We start from the raw sequence: 19407 nt of genomic DNA, 5'->3' as shown, positions 1-19407 counted from the left end.
CTGATTGGTTAGTGCTTGAGAACACAGAGTACAAGCACTAAAAATGGCCATCAATCCCTGTCTGGATCGTCATTTTGCAGATATTCTAATCCGCCGTTTATACCGCCCTTCTTGCAATGTTATAATCATGCATTTCCATTTCACTTGGTTATTTATTGCAAATCACAGACACCACCTCCCTACAGAAGCACCCTATGAAATTCCGGATAAAGAATGTATTTTTGCACGAAAAGAAATGCGCCGTTACGCACATTTTAATTAAAGGCGCTCGTGAGTATTTCATTCTTAGGAGGTAGAGAGTGGGAAATTTCGGCACGTTTCCCTAGCAACGTAGAACCGGGGCTTCCGTTGGCTGCTCGTGGTGTCACTCTTACCTACAGCTCCCCAAGAGGAGGTGGCCGCAGCCCTGGTTCGAGGACCCCGGAATGAGCTCACGCGTGTCCGAGCACTGGATTAATGGCAGGGTACTGGAAAACGACTCTCCCGTCAGCTCGCGAAGCCCTAACATTACTACACTTCGGGGACAGGGCAACAAGGGCCAACTTTGCAGCCCTTTCGTTCTTGCAGGCGCGAGCCTTCGGGAGTATGCAGAAACAGTGGGGGGCACAGGAGGAGGGGTGGGCCGTGATGTTGGCTGGGTGAGTATATCAGTCTGGAGGGTTGGCAGAGAGTGCCAACGAATCACTTGGTCCCCCATCCATTTGTGTCCCAGTTGTTGCCGGGATATTTTTGTCTGGCGGACTGAATGCAAATGCCCAGAATTCTCCGCTGAGTGTATGTGAGGGGACGAGGGGGCGGGGATTACAGGAAAGGTCAAGTAGGCTGCATCGGTCAGGTGCGGGCCAGGCATATCGAAGCTGGACGTCAAAGCTAGACAGCGGGGCGGTAGCGGCTGCGCGCACGGTTTCGGCGGTGGGTGCGACGGTCTCGCGCCGGGCCGCGAGCTTCCAGGTCCTCTGTGCATGTGCAAATGCGCAAGCGAAACGCAAACGCACACCACAGAAATAATCTAGCGCACAATCAGAGCAGCGAGCCCCCTTGCACTCCTGCCAGCAACTCGGTCCCTCCTCTCCCCTAAACAAGGGATGCTCTATAGACTGAGCCCCCCTCCTTCCTCCCTCTCACCCTCTCCCTTTCTCTCGCTCCTAGTCTGCCCACTGCCAGTCGGCAAGGCAAGATGCCAGCGCTCTCCACAGCCGGATGCGCTGTGTGCCCTATATGCAAATTGGTTGCCACCATCCTCCATTGCCCCCCCCCTCCCCCCGTCGTCTACCCCACCACCCCTTTTCCCTGCCGATGTCTGTTCTTTTCTCTACCCGCCCCTCCATCCCCCACCCCTGGACTTTCTCGCTCCCCACACACAGAATGTTACTGAGGCGTAGGAACACAAACACACTTTCTGTTGCTCTCCCCAGCCCTCGGACGCAAAGTTACACTGCTTGCAACTCGCCGCACGGCGAATTAGAAAGGGAAACGCGGCTTCGGTCCTGGCACCGACTGCTCGCTCATTTTCATAATACGTGAGCAAGGCAACCACGTGTGTGTGTGACACCATGTGAGGTTCTCTTTTATGCTTTTTTAGGTAAATATAAATAAATGCAAAAAGGGAAAATGCACGCAATAACTTCCAGTTTTTGCCAAAATGAACTGAAAGCACGGTATTGTTACAATGTGACACTTTCTTCTGTAACCCCTTTGGGATTACACAAGGTACGCTAAAAGGTTTGCAGTAAAGGGTCAGGTCGCGATCCTCACACACACACACACACACACACACACACACATCTTCAGCCAATCCCTAATCGATGCACTCACAACATAAGCGCATAGGTTGCTATGCATGATTTTAATACTTGCTGGACGGACACAGAGAAAAAGAGGAGGTAGAGAAGTTCAGGACATGTGTGGGCAGAGAAAGACAGCTGAAAGCTCTTCCAGTAGGATAGCTAATGGAGCTGGGCTTAGGAGGGCAGGGTGAAACAGAGGAGCTACAGCTGTACCGGTGCAACCCACGGTCTCCGGGGACCTGTTAGAATAAACACGCTCCTAATGTACACGAGCTCCACATATACTGCGCACATACCGTTTGGGTGAGTCATCCAAGGCACCTGAGAAAAGCTTGGGTTGGTTACACGAGGCAGTAGGAGGTGAGGTTCAAGAAAGGAACCGAGCGACCGCGAGTTCAAATCGCTTGCTGGTCTCCATACCGGAAGCACGGAGCCGCCGCTCTCTAACCTCCGTCCCGCCGCCCCCTTCGCTCAGCGGACCGGTTTTCGGCCGAAGTCGACCAGTTACGGAGAGTTCCACAAAGAGAACTGGGAAGTGCTTCCTGTTAACGCTCCAGCCTTTTCGCCCCCGACGCACCGATTGTTACCGAGGCGTCAGCGCACACGCGCTTTTGCACGTTACCCGTGTTTACGTGACACTCGTGAAGGCACGACTGTTTCTCGCAAAGGTGTTATGCATGCCTTACTCAGACAGAACATCGGTTCAACGATCTTCGGCTACCGGCATAAGCATTTATGAATGTCTACTCGTTGCTTATTGTAGGGCGATGAGGAGATAATGAAGGCTTTATGAAAGTCGCGTGTAGGGCTCTTCGTCCGAGGTGATACCTGTACGCGTGATCGGGCAACATATTAAACGGTTGCTCCCGCTGCTCCCGCACAATACCGGGCACCACAGAGGGTTAACCGGGCAGCCCGAGCCACAGAGGAAAAGCCTCTTTAATAGCAGCCTGCTGCGGCTTCCTGCGAGGCTCTCGCGGGCCGGCCGGAAGAGCGCCGACAATGAGGGTGAGAGGTCCACACACGCCGGACGCCTGCCCTAAGGCATGCCGGGACGCACACAGACAACAGCTTGTACTGGATAGCTCAGTCTTGTACAAACAACCATATAGGCTCGTTCTTAATCGTCTCCAGCGCTCAGAACTGGTGCCATTTCACGCCAAGTTCAACAACGAATATAAGAGCACCGACACTACGGCGCCTGGTAGCGCCGTTAATTCGTTCGCGCGCATAAGTGAGAGTGCCATCCTTGGTTTAAGGCTCGGTACCTAAATTACAGGTACGTACTCCAAGCAACGGGGAAGGAGGGAGGAAATTTTCGAGTTGTCCGCGGCGTTCTAAAATCGTTCCATTGCGCTCCGTGTCATAGCGTGATACTAAATGTCCTTAGCGGTTAATACAAGATGTTTTGCAGATCCTTCACGAGAGATGTCACTGTCGCCCTTGATGACAAACGGCTTTAGATGATTTTAAACCATTTTAAATTCAGTTTTTTTTTCCCCAGGGACGCTCGTCTCCGCGATCTTCTCGGTTTCTCGGCTACGTTTTGCCGTGTGAGGGAAATAAAACAGAGAGAAATGCCCCTAAAGAAACAGTAAAAAGCGTCACCGTCGCTTTTCAACAGCTAAATAAGACTCCCAACACCTCTGTCTTCTGTCCTGCAAAAAAAAAAAAAACTCGCTGTGTCTTTAAATGAGTAAAGAAACACTTAGCAGACCGGGCTGAGCAACAGAAGAGGTGCCAGAAAAATAAATAAAATAATGAGCTGGAGGGAAGGCAGGGGCTTAAAGTTTTGTTCAGGGGTCCTAAAGTCAATTGAATTAATGCATTTTTTTTAAAACCCGGAGTAGTCGATAAAAAAAAAAAAAAAAACCCGGTGGGTTCCCAGCACACTCTGAGCACACAAACAGCACTATACCCACAGAGAAACTCCCTCCGTTTCTCAAAAACACCTGACGCATGGAACAGACTCGATGCCTGAGGCTCCACGCTGAGCTGAAGGGAGCGAAAAGGAGGGAAAAGGAGGTAAAGCAGGCTGGACTCCATATCTTCCAGCTGCAGATGATCGAACCCCCTTCCTTACACCCTGCCACCCAACAGACGGCTTGCAGTCGAGAAAACGCCAGAGAAAGCGAGTCGGATTTAAGAACGGAACGAGAACACCTCGGTGTTTTTTCCACGGCATTCGCAACGAAGACGGCTTCGCTATCTAGGTTCTCGGTATTACTCTGGATAAGGTACATCTGGAGAGGAAGTGAGTTTCGCAAAGGAAAGACAAGAGAGCATCTGTGAAAAACTTGAAGCCTTGCAGTCGGATGCCGCGATAGGACGAGCCAAAGACGCATAAGTTGGTTTCCTGCACGCGTTCAGTTGCGTCGACGCGCCATTTTCCTCGGTAAATACATGGGCACTTTCATCTAGGGTATTTTGTGTGGTAGTTTTCTTCCCAGCAGAGTGAAGGAATCAGGGTGACGATAAGGACAACCACGTCATTGTTTTACCAGTGAAGGAATGGCACCCACTGAAATCCCACAAGAAACATGTTTCTTTCACAAGAGAAATGTCAAAAGTGCTTTTAAAAGGCATTCATTTAAAGTGGGGAGAACCCAGTTCTTTGTGTGTTGACCGTGAGCCGTCCACCTGGCAAAGCACGAAAATTCTTTTCGGACTTCTCGACCAAGTGTTAAAATATAATCAGAAGGTTCTTTATAGACGCGGACGCATAACTGAGAGGAACACCGCGGGCGCAAAAAAAAAAAAAAAAGGCGTTCGTCACGACGGCGGTGTGCGGAAGGGTGTCTCGGAACGCGCGGCCCATGAAACGTCGCGTTCCAGCAGCAGAAGATCGTGCTGGGCTCATCTTAGCGCGAACGGAGAGCCGTAAAATAGCAAAACATCGTTGGAGATCAGGTGGATCTCTTCGTGGCCAGTCGAGCTTTTTCAATCCGATACCTCCGGCGGGATAATGTCACAAAACACACGTCATCTCAGGACGGTTCCGCAAACAATACAGACAATTCCAGTACCTTCTACAGTCCGTTATGCCAATACAGTATTGCAATAAGGTGGAATGCGATGTCAACAGAATGAATGTTCCGCCAAAAACACACACACACACACACACACACCAACATTCCTCACATAACGGCATTAATTCGTTCCAGGAAATGCCTCCATCAGGCAAAACCCTCTTTCAATGCAAGGGGAGTGAATTACCTTTATTTCGGTTGCTGGATTAAAAATATATCAGCCAAAATTCATTAAAATACCAAAATAATAGGTATTTTTATGCTTAACAATAGCAACACCAACACATTTCATAACAGTGAAAACAAATAATTTCCAGCTTGTATTTTGCTGCTATGCATTCATTCTTTCTTTCATTTGTTTTTAATGACAGCTTATCCTAATGCAGGGTCACGAAGGTCTGGAACCCGTCCCCGAAAGCAGGGAACACCCTGGCATGAGACTTTGATAGATGCAGAGATAGATGCAAAGAAATAAAGAATACAAGATCACTGCCCGTGTCTTTTATTCTGCAAAGCATGCAGACCCTGTGCCATTACAGGTGATACGTAGTTAAATGACACAAACTGATTTTCATTTCATAGGAAGATTAAGACTTAATTCATGCTAGTGTAAGGGTATTCATGTTCTAACAGTTGTTTACAAAATTTAAATAACCAAGGAAATATTTAGATGTTTATAGTTTATTTCTAAATGCTAGAATTGAATCTACAATTTTAGATTTGATTTATTTTTAACCAACAGTGATTAGTTGAGACTGTCGGCCTGACAAAGCAGTAGGACACGCTGGCACAGCAAGGAGTGCTGCTGTCTCATGGCGCCTGGGTGGTGCGTGAAGATGTGGGTTTGATCCCTGCTCAGTCTGTATGGAGTTTGCATGTTCTCCCTGTGTCTGCCTGGGTTTCCTCCGGGTGCTCTGGTTTCCTCCCACAGTCCAAAGACATGCTGTTCTGCTTCCCCATAGTGTGTGTGTGACAGAGAGAGTGTGTTCCACTGATGTATGGATGAGTGACCCATAGTAAGTAGTGTATCTAGCAGTGTAAGTCACCGCGGTGAATAACGTGTGTGGGCTAATAACACTACATAGAGTTCATTGGAAGTTACTTTGGAGAAAAGCGTCTGCTAAATGAATAAATGTGAATATGTCCCTTTCCATGAAAAAGGTGTAGATCTCCATAAGGTGTTGCAGTGGACCTTTATAGTCCAGGACCTCCATCAACAAGGGCTCCCGGATCTAATGGATTTCTGCTACTTTACTTACTGATAGCAAACATAACACCCCTGTGCCAATACAAGTCCAACTGTTCTGGAACAGACTAACACAAGCCATCATATTAAGTCCGTGTGTCTTTCCTTTATTACTTTTCCCCACATTTCCATTTTTTATCATAAATCAGTTAGCAAAATCGTTCGCAAAATGCCGGAGTCTAAACTTTTGCTCACAGTACAAAACAACTCCCTATTTTGAGGAAAGAGAGGTCCAGGGGGGATCTTTATCTCAGACCATGCAATTCCACGGATGGAGTTTGGTATTTGACCGCTCCACAGTTGTGGTTAGCAATTCACGACCTCTGCGAGTTTTGTCGTCTCACTGCTATTTCTCACTCTATTTTATTTTCTTTACCTCTTGAGTGTCCTTGATTTTTTTTATGCAACCATGAGATTTTTCTCACACGTTCAACGGATGAGGATTTGGGAAGTAGCTACAGACACCCTTATTAATTATCCATTACCCATTATCTCCGTGAAAGCCTGCTTGTTGTTGCTATGGCGCACAGAGCAGGGTAAGCGTGCCTTTTACGCCACGTCTAGTTGCTGATGATCACATTTTAAGGGCATCCTCCGAGGCGGGAGCTCCGCTCTACCCCAGTCAGAGGGCCTGCTTGGGTAAGACAAAACATTCCCGGCTCATCCGAACACGTTCAAGGCTTCCGCTCCATCAGCCAGGAAATAGCGACGCCGCTACGTATGCCATCCAGACTTTTTTCATGTCTTTCCGTGTGGCGCATAACGTTTAACTCAAAATGCTAAATTCCCCGAATCGAGAGACTGAAAAACCATTTAAGAACACGGGAGACCGGAACGGGAGAAGTCTTGTTCCGCCACAAGCGTTGACGGAAGAAAATACATAAACGACGAGAGGAGAGGAAATGGAGAAAGGAAACTGCTCAGCAGTATATATTTCTGATTTCTCCTGCAAACCGAGGAAAGATGCTGGGGAATGGTTCCATCAGCAAGGCTCAGCCTCCAGAGCATGTTTGTCCCCCTCACCCCCACCCTCTGGCCTAGAAACATGCATTTCCCAAGGCCTGGATCTATGCCATCTATTCTTCTCTTCCGCAAGCCAGAACTAGGGTCTGGCAGTCAATAAACACATCGCCTCCCAAAAAACACCACCGTACACCACCTCGGTTTTCCTTACTCTCCCGCCTCCACCCCGCGCTTCTGTCCGGTCCGAGTGCAGCCGGCGGCCACTTTTGAACGGCAGGCGCTGGGTGGCAGACGCACGTACTTTATGCACCGAATTCCAGTTTCGTAATTATCCGAAGGGGGGAAAAAAAAAAAAAAACTTTACCGTAACCACGCGAGGTGTGTTTTTTTCCCGGCACACACCGGTTTCAGCTTGTCGTGAGGTGCAGCTCACACTGTGCGTCCCTTTACCTTGTTCTGGAGTACGAAGGCATCACTGTTAAATGTAGCCAGAGGAACAAAGGGCAGAGTGGAGAGGGGGGGGGGGCAAGATGCACCTCTGCCATACTTGTAAATAGCCACACGGTTTCATCACACGCACGCTTTCTGAACCGTTTGTCCCGTTCGGGGTTGCGGGGAGCCGGAGCCTAACCCGGCAACACAGGAAGGGGAGGGGACACACCCAGGATGGGACGCCAGTCCATCGCAAGGCACCCCAAGCGGGACTCGAACCCCAGACCCACCGGAGAGCAGGACGTGGTCCGACCCACCACCGCGCCCCCCTGGTTTCATCACATGGAAGTATAAAGAGATTCAGAAAACATCTAATGTAAGGCATGGAACGGCGCGCCTAGGAGTGGGATGGGAACGAGAAGGGCAAAGGCCCTCGACAACCTCGAATGTACCGCTGAGGATTTATTACCGGAGGAGCTACAGCGGTGTAACCAGGAGCCTAGGGGGCGCTAGGAACCTTTATCGAGTACCGCGACCAGCGATCAGTGTTGCCTGTGTGGACTGCTGGCAATTTAGAACTTTAAAGCCTTTGTCTAGAAGTAAGGTAATAACCAGAAGGCTGCCAGTTCAAATCTCGGGAACCAAATTTGTGAACTGTTTCATCTACTATGAAAGTGGCACGAACACTAAGCTGGTAGAAAAGTGTTAATAAGAAAATAAAGGCGAAGTGCAGTAAATAACAAACCTTAACACTTGAATTTTCAGAATAAACTTTAGACGGTCTTTAACGGTACCAAAAACATTTTCAGGCCCTCGAGTTCCTCGTTGAAAAGCGAAAAGTTTCTCTCGAAGCCGGAGTTAAAAAGTAACTAACCTTCAAATAAGAGGGTGACACTGAGTACCAAAGTACCACGGTGCAGGCCGGTGTCGCACCGCTCTGCTCTTTGCACTCGTCGCTGTCACACAGGGGTCCGTTACAGCGTCACACGCCGCGCTGCCGGGGAGAGAGACGAGCGCGAGAGGAATCCCAACACACACGCAAGCATTCCCTCGCTCCTGCTGTCGCTACGTACGTGTGTGTGTGTGTGTGTGTGTGTGTGTGTGTGTGTGTGTGTCACAGCTGCAGGCCCTCCTCGAAGTTCACCTAAGGTAATGATATGGTTTGTTGCGCAACAGCGTATAGCTTTTCCACTGCTGGCAGAGAGCCAGTTGTATGATTCCCCCCCCCCCCACACACACACACACACCATGCTGCTCAACCCCCTCATACTGAACCCACCGATACCAAGCAGATCTTCTCGCTCAAGCGGTTTAAAGGGAGAAACAAAACAGGCGCATATTTGCAGCTGCGCTATTCATATTTTCGCAGGTTTGTAATCTCCAAACTTAAGTTTATGCTAGTACTTATGTTCCGTTTCGCCAGATCACGGTCGTCTCACGGTCGTAGTCTGCTGTCGCCGGCAGCCGTCTCTTCAGGTTCAAAGTAACTCATTACCGTGGTACACTCTGAGAGTGAGGCTTGGCTGGGAATAACTCCACCAAAGTGTCACAGGGGTTAAAAGTCATCAGAGGATCTGACGCACGTGGCAAGAGTGGAAGGGGTGATGCCAACGCCACCCCCCCCGCACGTGCCCCACCTTACCTGCCCCGCCCCACCCCTGCCTCCACGTGACTCTACAGATCAACGCCGATCTGTTAAGAATTCACACCTGCGCCGCATGTGCCTAAGTGTGTCCAGGTGCGAGGCCGGAATGCTTCTGCGCCCGTGCACATATGCAACCGCGTAACGCGTAACGCGCGAGCCTACGAAGGCGTGCGAGCGTGCGCGTATCAGAGCGAGAGAGAGAGAGCACAGCGCAGGACGGGGAGTCGGCGCTGCTGCTTGCTGATGGATTTATGGAAGCGCTCTAACATTAACACCTAAGACGGATCAAACCCCTGTGTAATGGAGAGTCTATATTGGTACCTTGGTATCTGTATGTCTGAAATAGCTCTCTGGAGGTTGCTGTCTGCGTCTCCACCACAAACAATGTGGCCGCACTCTGACGGCGGGGTAAAAATAAGTGACCTTCAGTGACAAATTGATACGGTGCGGCAAACCTGGTGACGGCAGACCCCCGGGTTCCCCGCATCGCGGCCCGGCGGGCTTCGGCCGTCCGCCGTCGAACGTCCGCTCCTCGAAGGAGCGGCACGGCCTCCGGCCCGGGGCGCGAACCCGCTCCCTGCTGCGGCGTGGCCCCGGGCGCCATCGGCTGTCGTGCGCATACCTTAGAGGAAGACCGAACTCCCAAGAACAGCATTAACACCATAAACAACTGTGCCCGAATGCTTGTGGGTACCTGCCCAAAAACCACAGTCGGGTCCAAACCGAACAAAAAATGAAAATAAGGAGAAAACCTCTCACTCGCTGCAAGTCCTTCCAGCTCCCGCCAGCTGCGGAGAGACAGTGCTGCGCCGGCAGGTCGGACACACCGCGGTTAAGATACCGCCGGTGGCCAGCGTACAGTTTAAGTCGCGCGCACTCACGCTACTGCAGCTACTCCGCACTGATTGAGGACCGTGTTTCGTTTCTCGACCGTGACACGTTACCACTGGAAGACCAAGCGGCGGTTTGTGTTTGTCGGTGCACCGCAAGTTTCAAAAAGACAAGCCACGGAGACACCCTCGGTATGACACGCCGGGTATCACGAGCGCCGTCTCCTCCGTCCAACTGGAGCGTCGTTTGGAGCTGTGCGCCGATGAGAAAGCGAGCGTAACCGAAAAAACAATAGGCTCCATACTTCCCCAGCCGCGTTCGCCGCAGCGCTTGAGGGAAGTAGGCATTAGGTAGACGCTCTTCCATTGTATGTCAGGTCCGGTTCCCTTAGAGGGCCTATAAAAGTGCTTTACTGTGAGGTTTCCAAACGCGTCGCACCGGACGGACGCAGCGGACGCAGTTTCGCGCGACAACGTGGCGCGAGAAAAGCATTAACGCGGAGGGAGGATCATTTCGCTTCGCCGGAAGAAATGTGAGGAATGAGCCAGCAGCCTGAACCCGCGCACCCACCGCCGGTGCTTGCGAAGGTACGCCTCGCACCCAAACCCAGCACAGCAAAAAAAAAAAAAAGAAAAAAAAAAAAGCGGTTTCATAAGCACGTTATGAAGACGACCCAATAGGCGGTCCTCAATTTAGACAGCTGGAGAACCACAAAGAGAACTTGCTCTATCGTGTTCTTCGTTGCCACCGGCAGCCCTGCCCTCTGTGTAAACAGGACCGAAATGGAGCCACATCTCCAGGATTACATGAGTCAGTGAGGCCCGGTTCAAAGCGAGTGCCATTCTTGGCACCGCATGGCACAATTTCTCTTGCTGGTGCGAGTAGACAAATTGCTTCCTTAGTGGTTTCACTAATGCCATCCTCCACAAGCTTTCCCATCACATCCCATCGCGCGTGCTTTTTTTTTTGGCACGAGGCACATTTACGTTCGTTCTCCTCGCGGACGCTTTTCTCCGAAGCGACGTACGGCCGGCCTAACGGCTCCCGCGGCAACTCGGTTACGTTCGGCCTGCGGCGTCCGTGCGCCGCGATCTCCGGAAGAGTAAAACGCAGTGGAACAGGATCAGCGCCACAGAGAGAAGCAAAGGGGGGGTGGGGGGGTTAAGAGGTTACCGCCGACGGGAGAGTTTCACGGAGGACATCCTGCTATTCTCTTCGGTCGCAAACGTAAACTCCCATTCGAACACGCTCAAGAATGTTCTCAACAGACATGTGCGCAGCTGTGCTTCACACACACACACACACACACAGAATAAAGCAGTTGGTGTCAGCTGAAGGGTAAGAGCGTTGACTAGAAAAAAAATCCAAGTTCACGGGTTAGTGCACCACAGCGATGGTATGGTATCTCTACAGTTAGGTGATTTACGGAGGGAAACCTTTCGTGCCGATGGCAAAAACCCACTTGTGCCATCCAAATTTGGGGGAGGGGGAGGGGGAGGGAACGGTTCCACCTTACCACAGAACACCGGCGCGCGGGCAGCGCCACGCTGTCATTCTGCAGGATTGCCGTCTGGCGTCACAGTATCAGCCATTAAAAGAGAGGCCATTGTGGAACGGCGAAGGGTAACAGGGCAGCTCAGGTTTCACTGACACTTCAATACACTGTACGCTTAAGGCAACGGAGGAACTGGAAAATAAGACACAAGGAGAAATGACTAACATAAATACAACATTCGTCATTTCTCTCGATCGCCGACGTTTCCCCGCTCGGTCGCTTAACGCGACACTCGTGAGATCGTAACCCACATTTAACGGTTGTTTATTCCGGATAGTACAAGTTGTCCAGCTACGTTTCTATCACTAAAAGCTGGACAACTTGCATCAGCTTACCTCGCGAGCGCAATTATCGCTTACTTATGTATAGCTTTCATTCAGAATTATTTAGTTATACACCACTTTACACGGTATGGTGTTTTAGCGGAGCAACTGAGAGAAAGAACTTTGCTCAAGGGTTCAACGGCAGGCGGACTCGAATCAGGAGTCTTCTGGTTACCGGGGCATTTCCTTACACACACACCCATAATAAAGAGCCGGAAGTGCTAAGCAGAATATTCACACCAATCGCGTTACCGTTCCTACCGTGGTTTGACTTTCTTGCACCAGGCCAAGGAGCCGCGTGAAGTCGTTCCGCAGGCCTCACAAAAGACGTGAGCACGAGCAAAGGAAAACGAGGAGGAGCCACCGGAGGGAAAGCGGTGAACAGATCCTACAAAACTATTCCTACTGGTGTGCTTAAAAAAGTCCCCCATTCCAAACACGCACGATTCAGAAATTAGGCAGGCTTACACTTTGGACGGTTTAAATACGACGAAAAGTAAATATTCTCGCGGTTTCGGCCACTGAATGGTTTACGGCTAAACCCGAGTTTGTCCCTCCGAAGGGACAGTCTGTTCCATGAATTTAAGAACCCATAATAGCTGTGCAAACAAGGCTATTCACTTCGAGATGTGTTAAGTGATATATTAGGGGTTAACAAATGTGGGAAGCAAACGTCGCCTACTTCAGTGAACAAAAAGAAAAGTATATCCTGGATTGAAAACATTTTCCCTGTTGCCACACATGTTAATGACAAGCGAACAATACCTGCCTTTGACACAATCCGCTTAAGATCTTGGGGTCAAAGCTCGTTGAGAAGCTATGTTATTCAACATAAAGGTATTATGGATTACGGATTTCTATTCTTCCAGGCGCGAGCCTTCGGTACCACTCGTTCGTCTAATTGTATCATATTAAAATATTTAATAAATAAACCGGCATAGGATACACTGTCGAAATAATAATGACAAATAAAAAAAAAACATTCGGACACGATTTACCGCGCTCTGCTAGAACACATTTGGGCCATCGCAATAAGTGCACACAGTTGATCACTGTGAGAAAGTACATTTCTGCCCCTTTATTATGGGTGTCCCTCCACGTCATTTTAATGACTTAAGTGATGGCAGGGGGGCGGTGGCCTTCAACCCTTCCGACTCTGGTCATGTCTACGTCTTTACACTTCTGATTTGTCCTCGTCCATGGCCAGTTAGACTATTTCCAATCCTGATAAAGGGCCAGGTGATATGCATCTAGGATGCTGTAAACGAGTACAGTGAGTGTGAATGAACCGTTTCGCATGTTGCTGCGGTCGGGAGAATGATCAGGGTGTTCAGGTACAAAAAAGGAACCCAAACAAACAAAAACTAACCCAAGTGGTCATGGATCGTTCGGGCCCCGAACCCGCAACCCATGCTGATGCTTGGAGGGACGCGCAAGGCCCTCGGATCCGGAGCCGCGCTCATCATGCCGTGAGGAAGAGAGAACGGCCCCCGCACGCCCGCTGGAGCGCACGTTCCCCGCGGTGAACGCGGCCGACACTCCGCTCCGTTCCGATCCCCGCACGTCGGCGCGCGCAGCTGTCGCGCGGATGTGGCGCCACGCGAACTGCCGCACATGCGGAGCCGGAAGAGTTCGCCGCGCACCATACAGAGCACCCTGGGAGCAACGCGCCGCCGCAATCGCCTCCAGTAAAATATAATACTGTGCGCACAGAAATTAAAGGAGGTTAAAACAATGTCTTTTATTTCCTTTACTTGGCGGCAGTTGACATAATTGGTATATATCCTTGCAATGAGCGTCTGGGTTATGCCACGGTGGTGCGCTAACAGACACTAAGAAAGGCATCAGGATGGGAACTTGGGCTGGGAATGCAATGAATGGCATTTAAATGGAAAAACTGCACCTTATGTTATGTCCCTGGGACGAAACTGCGATTATAAAGGGAATTAACCCCGATCACAGAGGACATTCCCTACACAGCGGCCCACACACAGTGACTCGGTTTACTCCCTAATGATTGTTGTTTCTGTGTGTGTTTGTCTATGTTTATCGATATTTTTGGCTCTCAGCAGCCCACCTTCTTCATACAAGCCCAAGTACCCATAATTTAGGGCCCCCTTACAATGAATCTTTTATAGCGGTTAATAATGTATTGCTCATTATTTAAATTTCAGCAATATCCCCGCAGTGCTTTTTCATTATTAAGCGCTGTTAAAGTCACAATGACAGGCAGTCGATTCTCCACACAAGTAGTGGTGATCCGAACAAATATGATGAACCCGAAGCGAAGTGAAATCAATCCGCGGAGAGTCGCCGGGGCAAAATAATTCGCGCCACTACGCGACCCAATAAAGCACGTGGGCCGTTAGATCAATCAGTGTGTGGAAGTGTCGCGCGGGTTTATCATTTATGTACCTGTTCGTTGGTTCCTCCTATGAAGGATGACCGTGTATGAAATTCTCGCGTCGCCTGCCTGGCTCTTATACTTACTTTATGCACACAGGTTGTTCCTGCGCACAACGGACACTCCACGGGCACGTTTCCACTCGCAATATATTTTAATTAACGTGGAAAAAAAGAGAAGTTTATTAATGCAGCCTTCGATCTCGCGTTCAGAGATGGGACCGTTCTGGGGCTTCAGTTACTGACCGTTCCGCAATCGTGTGCTGAGAGAAACTGAGCAAAAAAGTCCACATAATATTACTGTAAACTGAAAAGCCTGATAGGGAAACTCTGCACTTTTTCTTGTAATTTGCACATTTTCATTCATATTCCCCGAGACCATAGCGAGAGGCTTCTATAACTTAAAGGCCTTCAAATTAGTTTTGAGATCCGATTAATGTCCAGGTCATTATTTCCCCCTCCACAAATGAATACCGTGATTTTTTTTTCACGACAAATTAGCAACAAGAGCTACATTCAAAATAACTATATAAATAATTCTTCACATTTCGCGGATGAAATCATTAGTACAGGAGGTGTGGAAAAACTGCAGTACTTTGATGGCTTTAACATTATACTTTAACTTGGGGGACCTGGGCTAAAATTGGTTACATTAAGTTTAAATAAACTACATCTTAAGAACAGACATCCGAAATACTTTAGAGTGAAGTAATATAGTAAAGCTTTCACGTTTATTTAACAAGAGCGTCTATGCAGATGTTAGTGTGAATATTCACGTGTGATTATAACAGTTTATAAGAGGGCATATTCTCTCTTAAGACTGGCAAAACTTAACTTTATAACAAATGAAAAATTCACCATCAAGGATGAGGTCCGTGGATTTAAACCCGCGTGAGACATATGCGGGCCTTTGCGCCCAAATGTGAACGTTTCCAGAATATTCGCTCGTCGTTTCAGATACCGCAGGACGGAGCACTGGCCCTCCGATCGCAGCCGAGGCAGAAGAAGGTGACATCAGACCTTTAATGACCTTACAGGTTTTTCGGCCGTCCCTGGAGACAATAACAGCTCCAGCAACAGTTGGAGGAGGCGAGACCTTCCCCTCAAATGTGCGCACGTACACGTGGAGACGAGGCGCTATTCGCCGCGCCGCCGTTCCTCCCCGTTTCGCAAAAGGTGCGAGAAAAAAGATACAATAATCACTTCATCATGTGTGCAGCGTGGGGTCCCTATACCGACAATCCTTTTTTATCCGACCACCTTGAAAAGGCAATTTTCCCTCGCTTATTCAGATGAAGGGATGCAAAAACGATCAGTTAGATATTTACACAATCGACCGATAATGTTTACACAAAAGTGAGATGCAACACTGGAAGTTCTGAATATCAGGGGGACGGACTGCCCAGTCATTGCGACTGTCATACATTTTCCTAAAAGGAATTCGTGCTGCATTTTACATTGATTTGTACAGAATAAAACAGACGCGGTCGTGTAAAGACTGAGTGATATGTTGATGTTTTAAATTCTCCGCACACCTAAAACGGTACCCAGAAAAAAGAAAAATACACACGAGACGGATCATGAGCGTAAGGATACAAAACCGACACAAGTGATGCCCTGTTCATTACCTTATTATTCACTGCATGTATATATAATGAGTGAAAAGTATCGTTTAAACACAAAATCCTGACTCTCCAAGCCTGCAGTTTCTTCTCAAAACGGACACTGCTGTAACTATTTAATTATGACGATTAATTCACATTCACGGTCAGACAGGTTCAGGGTCCTAGTTTTTTTCCAACCTGCAAATGAACTTTTTTGTGCCTTCATACATAATATCATACTGTGCATAATGAAAACTGTACGACCAAGCAGTGCACTATGCAACACAAGTCAAGTCGCCGTTACGCCAGAGATCAGACTTGAACTGCTTAAACCTTAAAGCAATAAGCGACAGAAAGAGCAACAACTGTCAGCTGTAAGCAAGACCCGACTTGGAGACAAGGCTGGACTTCTGTCCACGCGCGGTGCGGGAGATGTTCACGACCAGTCCTGTCACTTGCCCCGCCATTCTTAAAATTCTCAGCTCGCCCGAAAATTACTGCACATGACAGTGAGCAGCGGCGCCCGCGATCGGATCGCGCAACACGGCGCTGTCTGCCGCACATTCCATTTTTCACGGACAGAAACTCGAACAAGTCACAATCCCGACGCTACGAAAGGCCGGAGAGAGAGAGGCGCGGATCGGGTGGCGCGCGAAGACCGAAGTTGCGCAAAACACGAGAACGCGCTCGCAGAAACAAGTTCCACAATGTTCTCTCCCCGCAGCACCTTTCTCTTTCTCCTCCTCCTCCTGCCCCTTCCTTCTTCACTCTTCCTTTTATATTAAATAGATTTGGGGGGAGGGGGGGGGGGAGCGCCATTTTCTCTCGAGCGTGTCAACGTGCAGGCAGAAAAAAAAAAAAGGCAAAAAGCAAAGCCGAGCGAGCGCGCTGGCTGCCGAAGCGTCGCGACACCGAAGATACGGGGCGGAGGAGCGGGAAGAAGCCGCAGAAAAGCCGGGCAGCGCAAATAAACTGGCGAGCGGCTCGCGACGTCGGGAGGGGGGCGGCGAAGAGGAGAGGGCGCGCGGCGACGGGCGCGCGGAAGGAAGGTGTGTTACCTGCGTCAGGCAGTACGGCGAGTACATGGTGGCGGCTTTAGGAGGGAAGTCGGGAGCGGTCGCTGCACTCGGCTCAAGGTGGCTGGCTGTGCCGCATCGCCGTGGCTCTCCGTGGCTCTCCGTGGCTCCCCGTGTCCCGCGCGCGTCCCGTCCCGTCCCGTCCGGTCCCTCGCGCGCGAACGAGTGTAACCCCGCCTCGAAGGCACAAAGTGAAAGCTACACAAACTTTGGAGCAAAGTTTCCCTCGCCGTCGCCCTCTCTCTTCCCTCCCCCCTCGCTCGCTCTCTCGCTCGCTCCGCTCCCCTCTCACCCCCCCCCTCCCAAAAGGGGCATTTTTACAGTGCTTGAGAATAACAACATCGAAGGAAAGTCCGACGAAACTTTCGCTGCGTTTCTACGTGATTTTAGACGCGAGGCTCGTGCAGCGATAACCGTTTGAAATATTTGTTGTTTTTTTCTCTCTCTTTTTTTTTTTCCCGCGTTGCGAAGGAGTCGAAACCGCCGCCGCAAACGTGAGACGTGGTTTACACATTAGTGACACACACACACACACACACTGCGTGGACGTAAACAGAAACAGTACGGCATGTTCTCTCCTGGGCGGACACACTCCACGCATCGCTTTACCACCATGTGTACCATCATGTGTACCGTGGACTCTGGCTGTACCTCCTGCACGCGCAGTGTCACCCGCTCCGACGAGAAATGAAGTCGAAAAATATTTTTTAAATATCACCGCAATTACAATACAAGTGTTCAAGTTCGCGCAGCGAGTATATGTTGGGAAATTTACACGACGCGCGTATTTCTAATGTCTGCACGTGTAGCTTACATTCTGTTAAGAATAAAAATGTCAGTAACAAAAGTGCGCTTTTTCCTTCTTTAAAGAGCTGTTACACTGTTCCTCTGTCAGTACAGCACATAATAATTGTAGCACAGCACGGACTCTAGTGTACGCAGAGGTGTCCTAATATTCTGTGTATGATTTAATTTCTGAGCCCTTTATTATAAAGAAAAGGGTAGAGCGCCACAGATGTTACGCAGCTCTAAGGGACAGTTTTCCCCGCACCCACTGCTAGGTACAGCAGAAAAAATAAATAAAAAAATCAGTCACTACTGATCCTGTATCCTGTGCTGTCTATGGTAAAATGCCACATGGAATCATGTAAAGTCCCCTTAGAATTTCAGAATTCAAGACACCGTGTTGATATCATGAACAGAGAGCTCATTGCATCCCATGTAAAAGTGTAAAAAAATTTGGAACTGAATCTATAAAACATATTTCAATGGGTGACACTTTAAAGGAGGGGGTGGTTTGAAATGTGTCCATTACAGTGTCAGGAAGGCACCTAAATGCCATCATTATGTGATGCTTTTGCCACAACTATGCCATAAGTCCTGAGTATTGTACTGAATTGAACTGAAGACTTTGTCATTGTACTGCTGTGCAACACAACGAAATTATAGTGGCATTCCCTGAGTTCTTTAGACAACATTTTAAAACACAAATACTTAAGCATAAAGACAAAACATTAAACAAATTAAATAGATAATACAGTAGAGTATTAATGTGTACTCTTCACTATACATACTACATTCGCTATATATCACAATATGGTATTTTCAGCCTTCATGACTCCTCACATTTTCATGCGCAGAAACTTGAACGCTGAAATGTTGTCCTATGTGCATATATACATATAAAAAAGAAGAAATAAAGCCATATGAAAAGAGAGAACGGAGAATATCCTGGGACGGCTGAGGAGGAGATGATGAAGAACAGCAGAGCCGAGCTTTGGAGCCATTCCTCGGATTTATGAGGGCTGAGCCCAGGCCTACATTTTTTACTTTAGAGTGAGTGCACCGTAGAAGACAACGCCGAGAAAACCCAGCAGGCACGCGGCCCGTCGCCTCACCTGAGCCGGGGGGGGGGGGTCACACGGGAAACAGGATCGCAGGGGTTCGACGCACGGCAGGAAGACAAAAAGGCGGATGTGCAAGGTTACATATATTCACACTCCCACTAGACCCTACAGCACAGACCCAACTATATCAAGCAGCTACACTTTCCTGCAGAACACCCTGGAAAGCCAAGTTTTGAGCTTCGCTGGACTCCATATTGTTCCCACAATCCCCCCCCAAGTTACTAAAACAAATGTACAATCCACACTCCCACAAGCGTGCATGGTTACAGAAAGCGGTTTGAGGGGTGGCTTGGTGGGCTGGGTGTTTTATACTAAAAAATCCGGATTTTTGCACACCCAACCACTCATCCGCCATCACCCTAAAATGAGTCCCACATTTCGGTGGTTTATTTCAGTAAATCCCTCATTAAAAAACAGATGGGAGAACCCTATGTAACGGTTATAGTTAGACGTTGCGGCTTTCTTTTCACACACTAAAGTATACATATTTGCCGTGCACCATTCTGCGTGGGTGCTAAAGCGAGTGACGGAATTGGTGCAACAGGGCCAACTCGCTGGGCTTCAGAACAAATGTATAAGATTGTTTGGGTTATCTGCTGCGAGCAA

The 19407-nt window shown here is 49.0% G+C and overlaps 1 protein-coding gene across 12 annotated transcripts in view; it reads right to left on the bottom strand.

Annotated features, from left to right (window-relative positions):
- Nucleotides 1-17148, bottom strand: part of nfixb (nuclear factor I/Xb) — a 99270-nt gene extending 82122 nt beyond the window's left edge. For all 12 annotated transcript variants that reach the window (XM_029250053.1, XM_029250059.1, XM_029250058.1 and 9 more), the window contains exon 1: nt 16877-17148. In XM_029250053.1, the coding sequence (XP_029105886.1) occupies nt 16877-16903 (27 nt within the window). In that variant the 5' untranslated portion in view covers nt 16904-17148. The remainder of the gene's footprint in view (nt 1-16876) is intronic.
- Between the last annotated feature and the right edge of the window lie 2259 nt (nt 17149-19407).

Source organism: Scleropages formosus, chromosome 3 (genome assembly GCF_900964775.1).
Source record: "Scleropages formosus chromosome 3, fSclFor1.1, whole genome shotgun sequence".
Classification (NCBI taxonomy): domain Eukaryota; kingdom Metazoa; phylum Chordata; class Actinopteri; order Osteoglossiformes; family Osteoglossidae; genus Scleropages; species Scleropages formosus.
The sequence above is the reverse complement of the archived record's forward strand: the minus strand, read 5'-3'. Positions and strand labels throughout refer to the sequence as shown.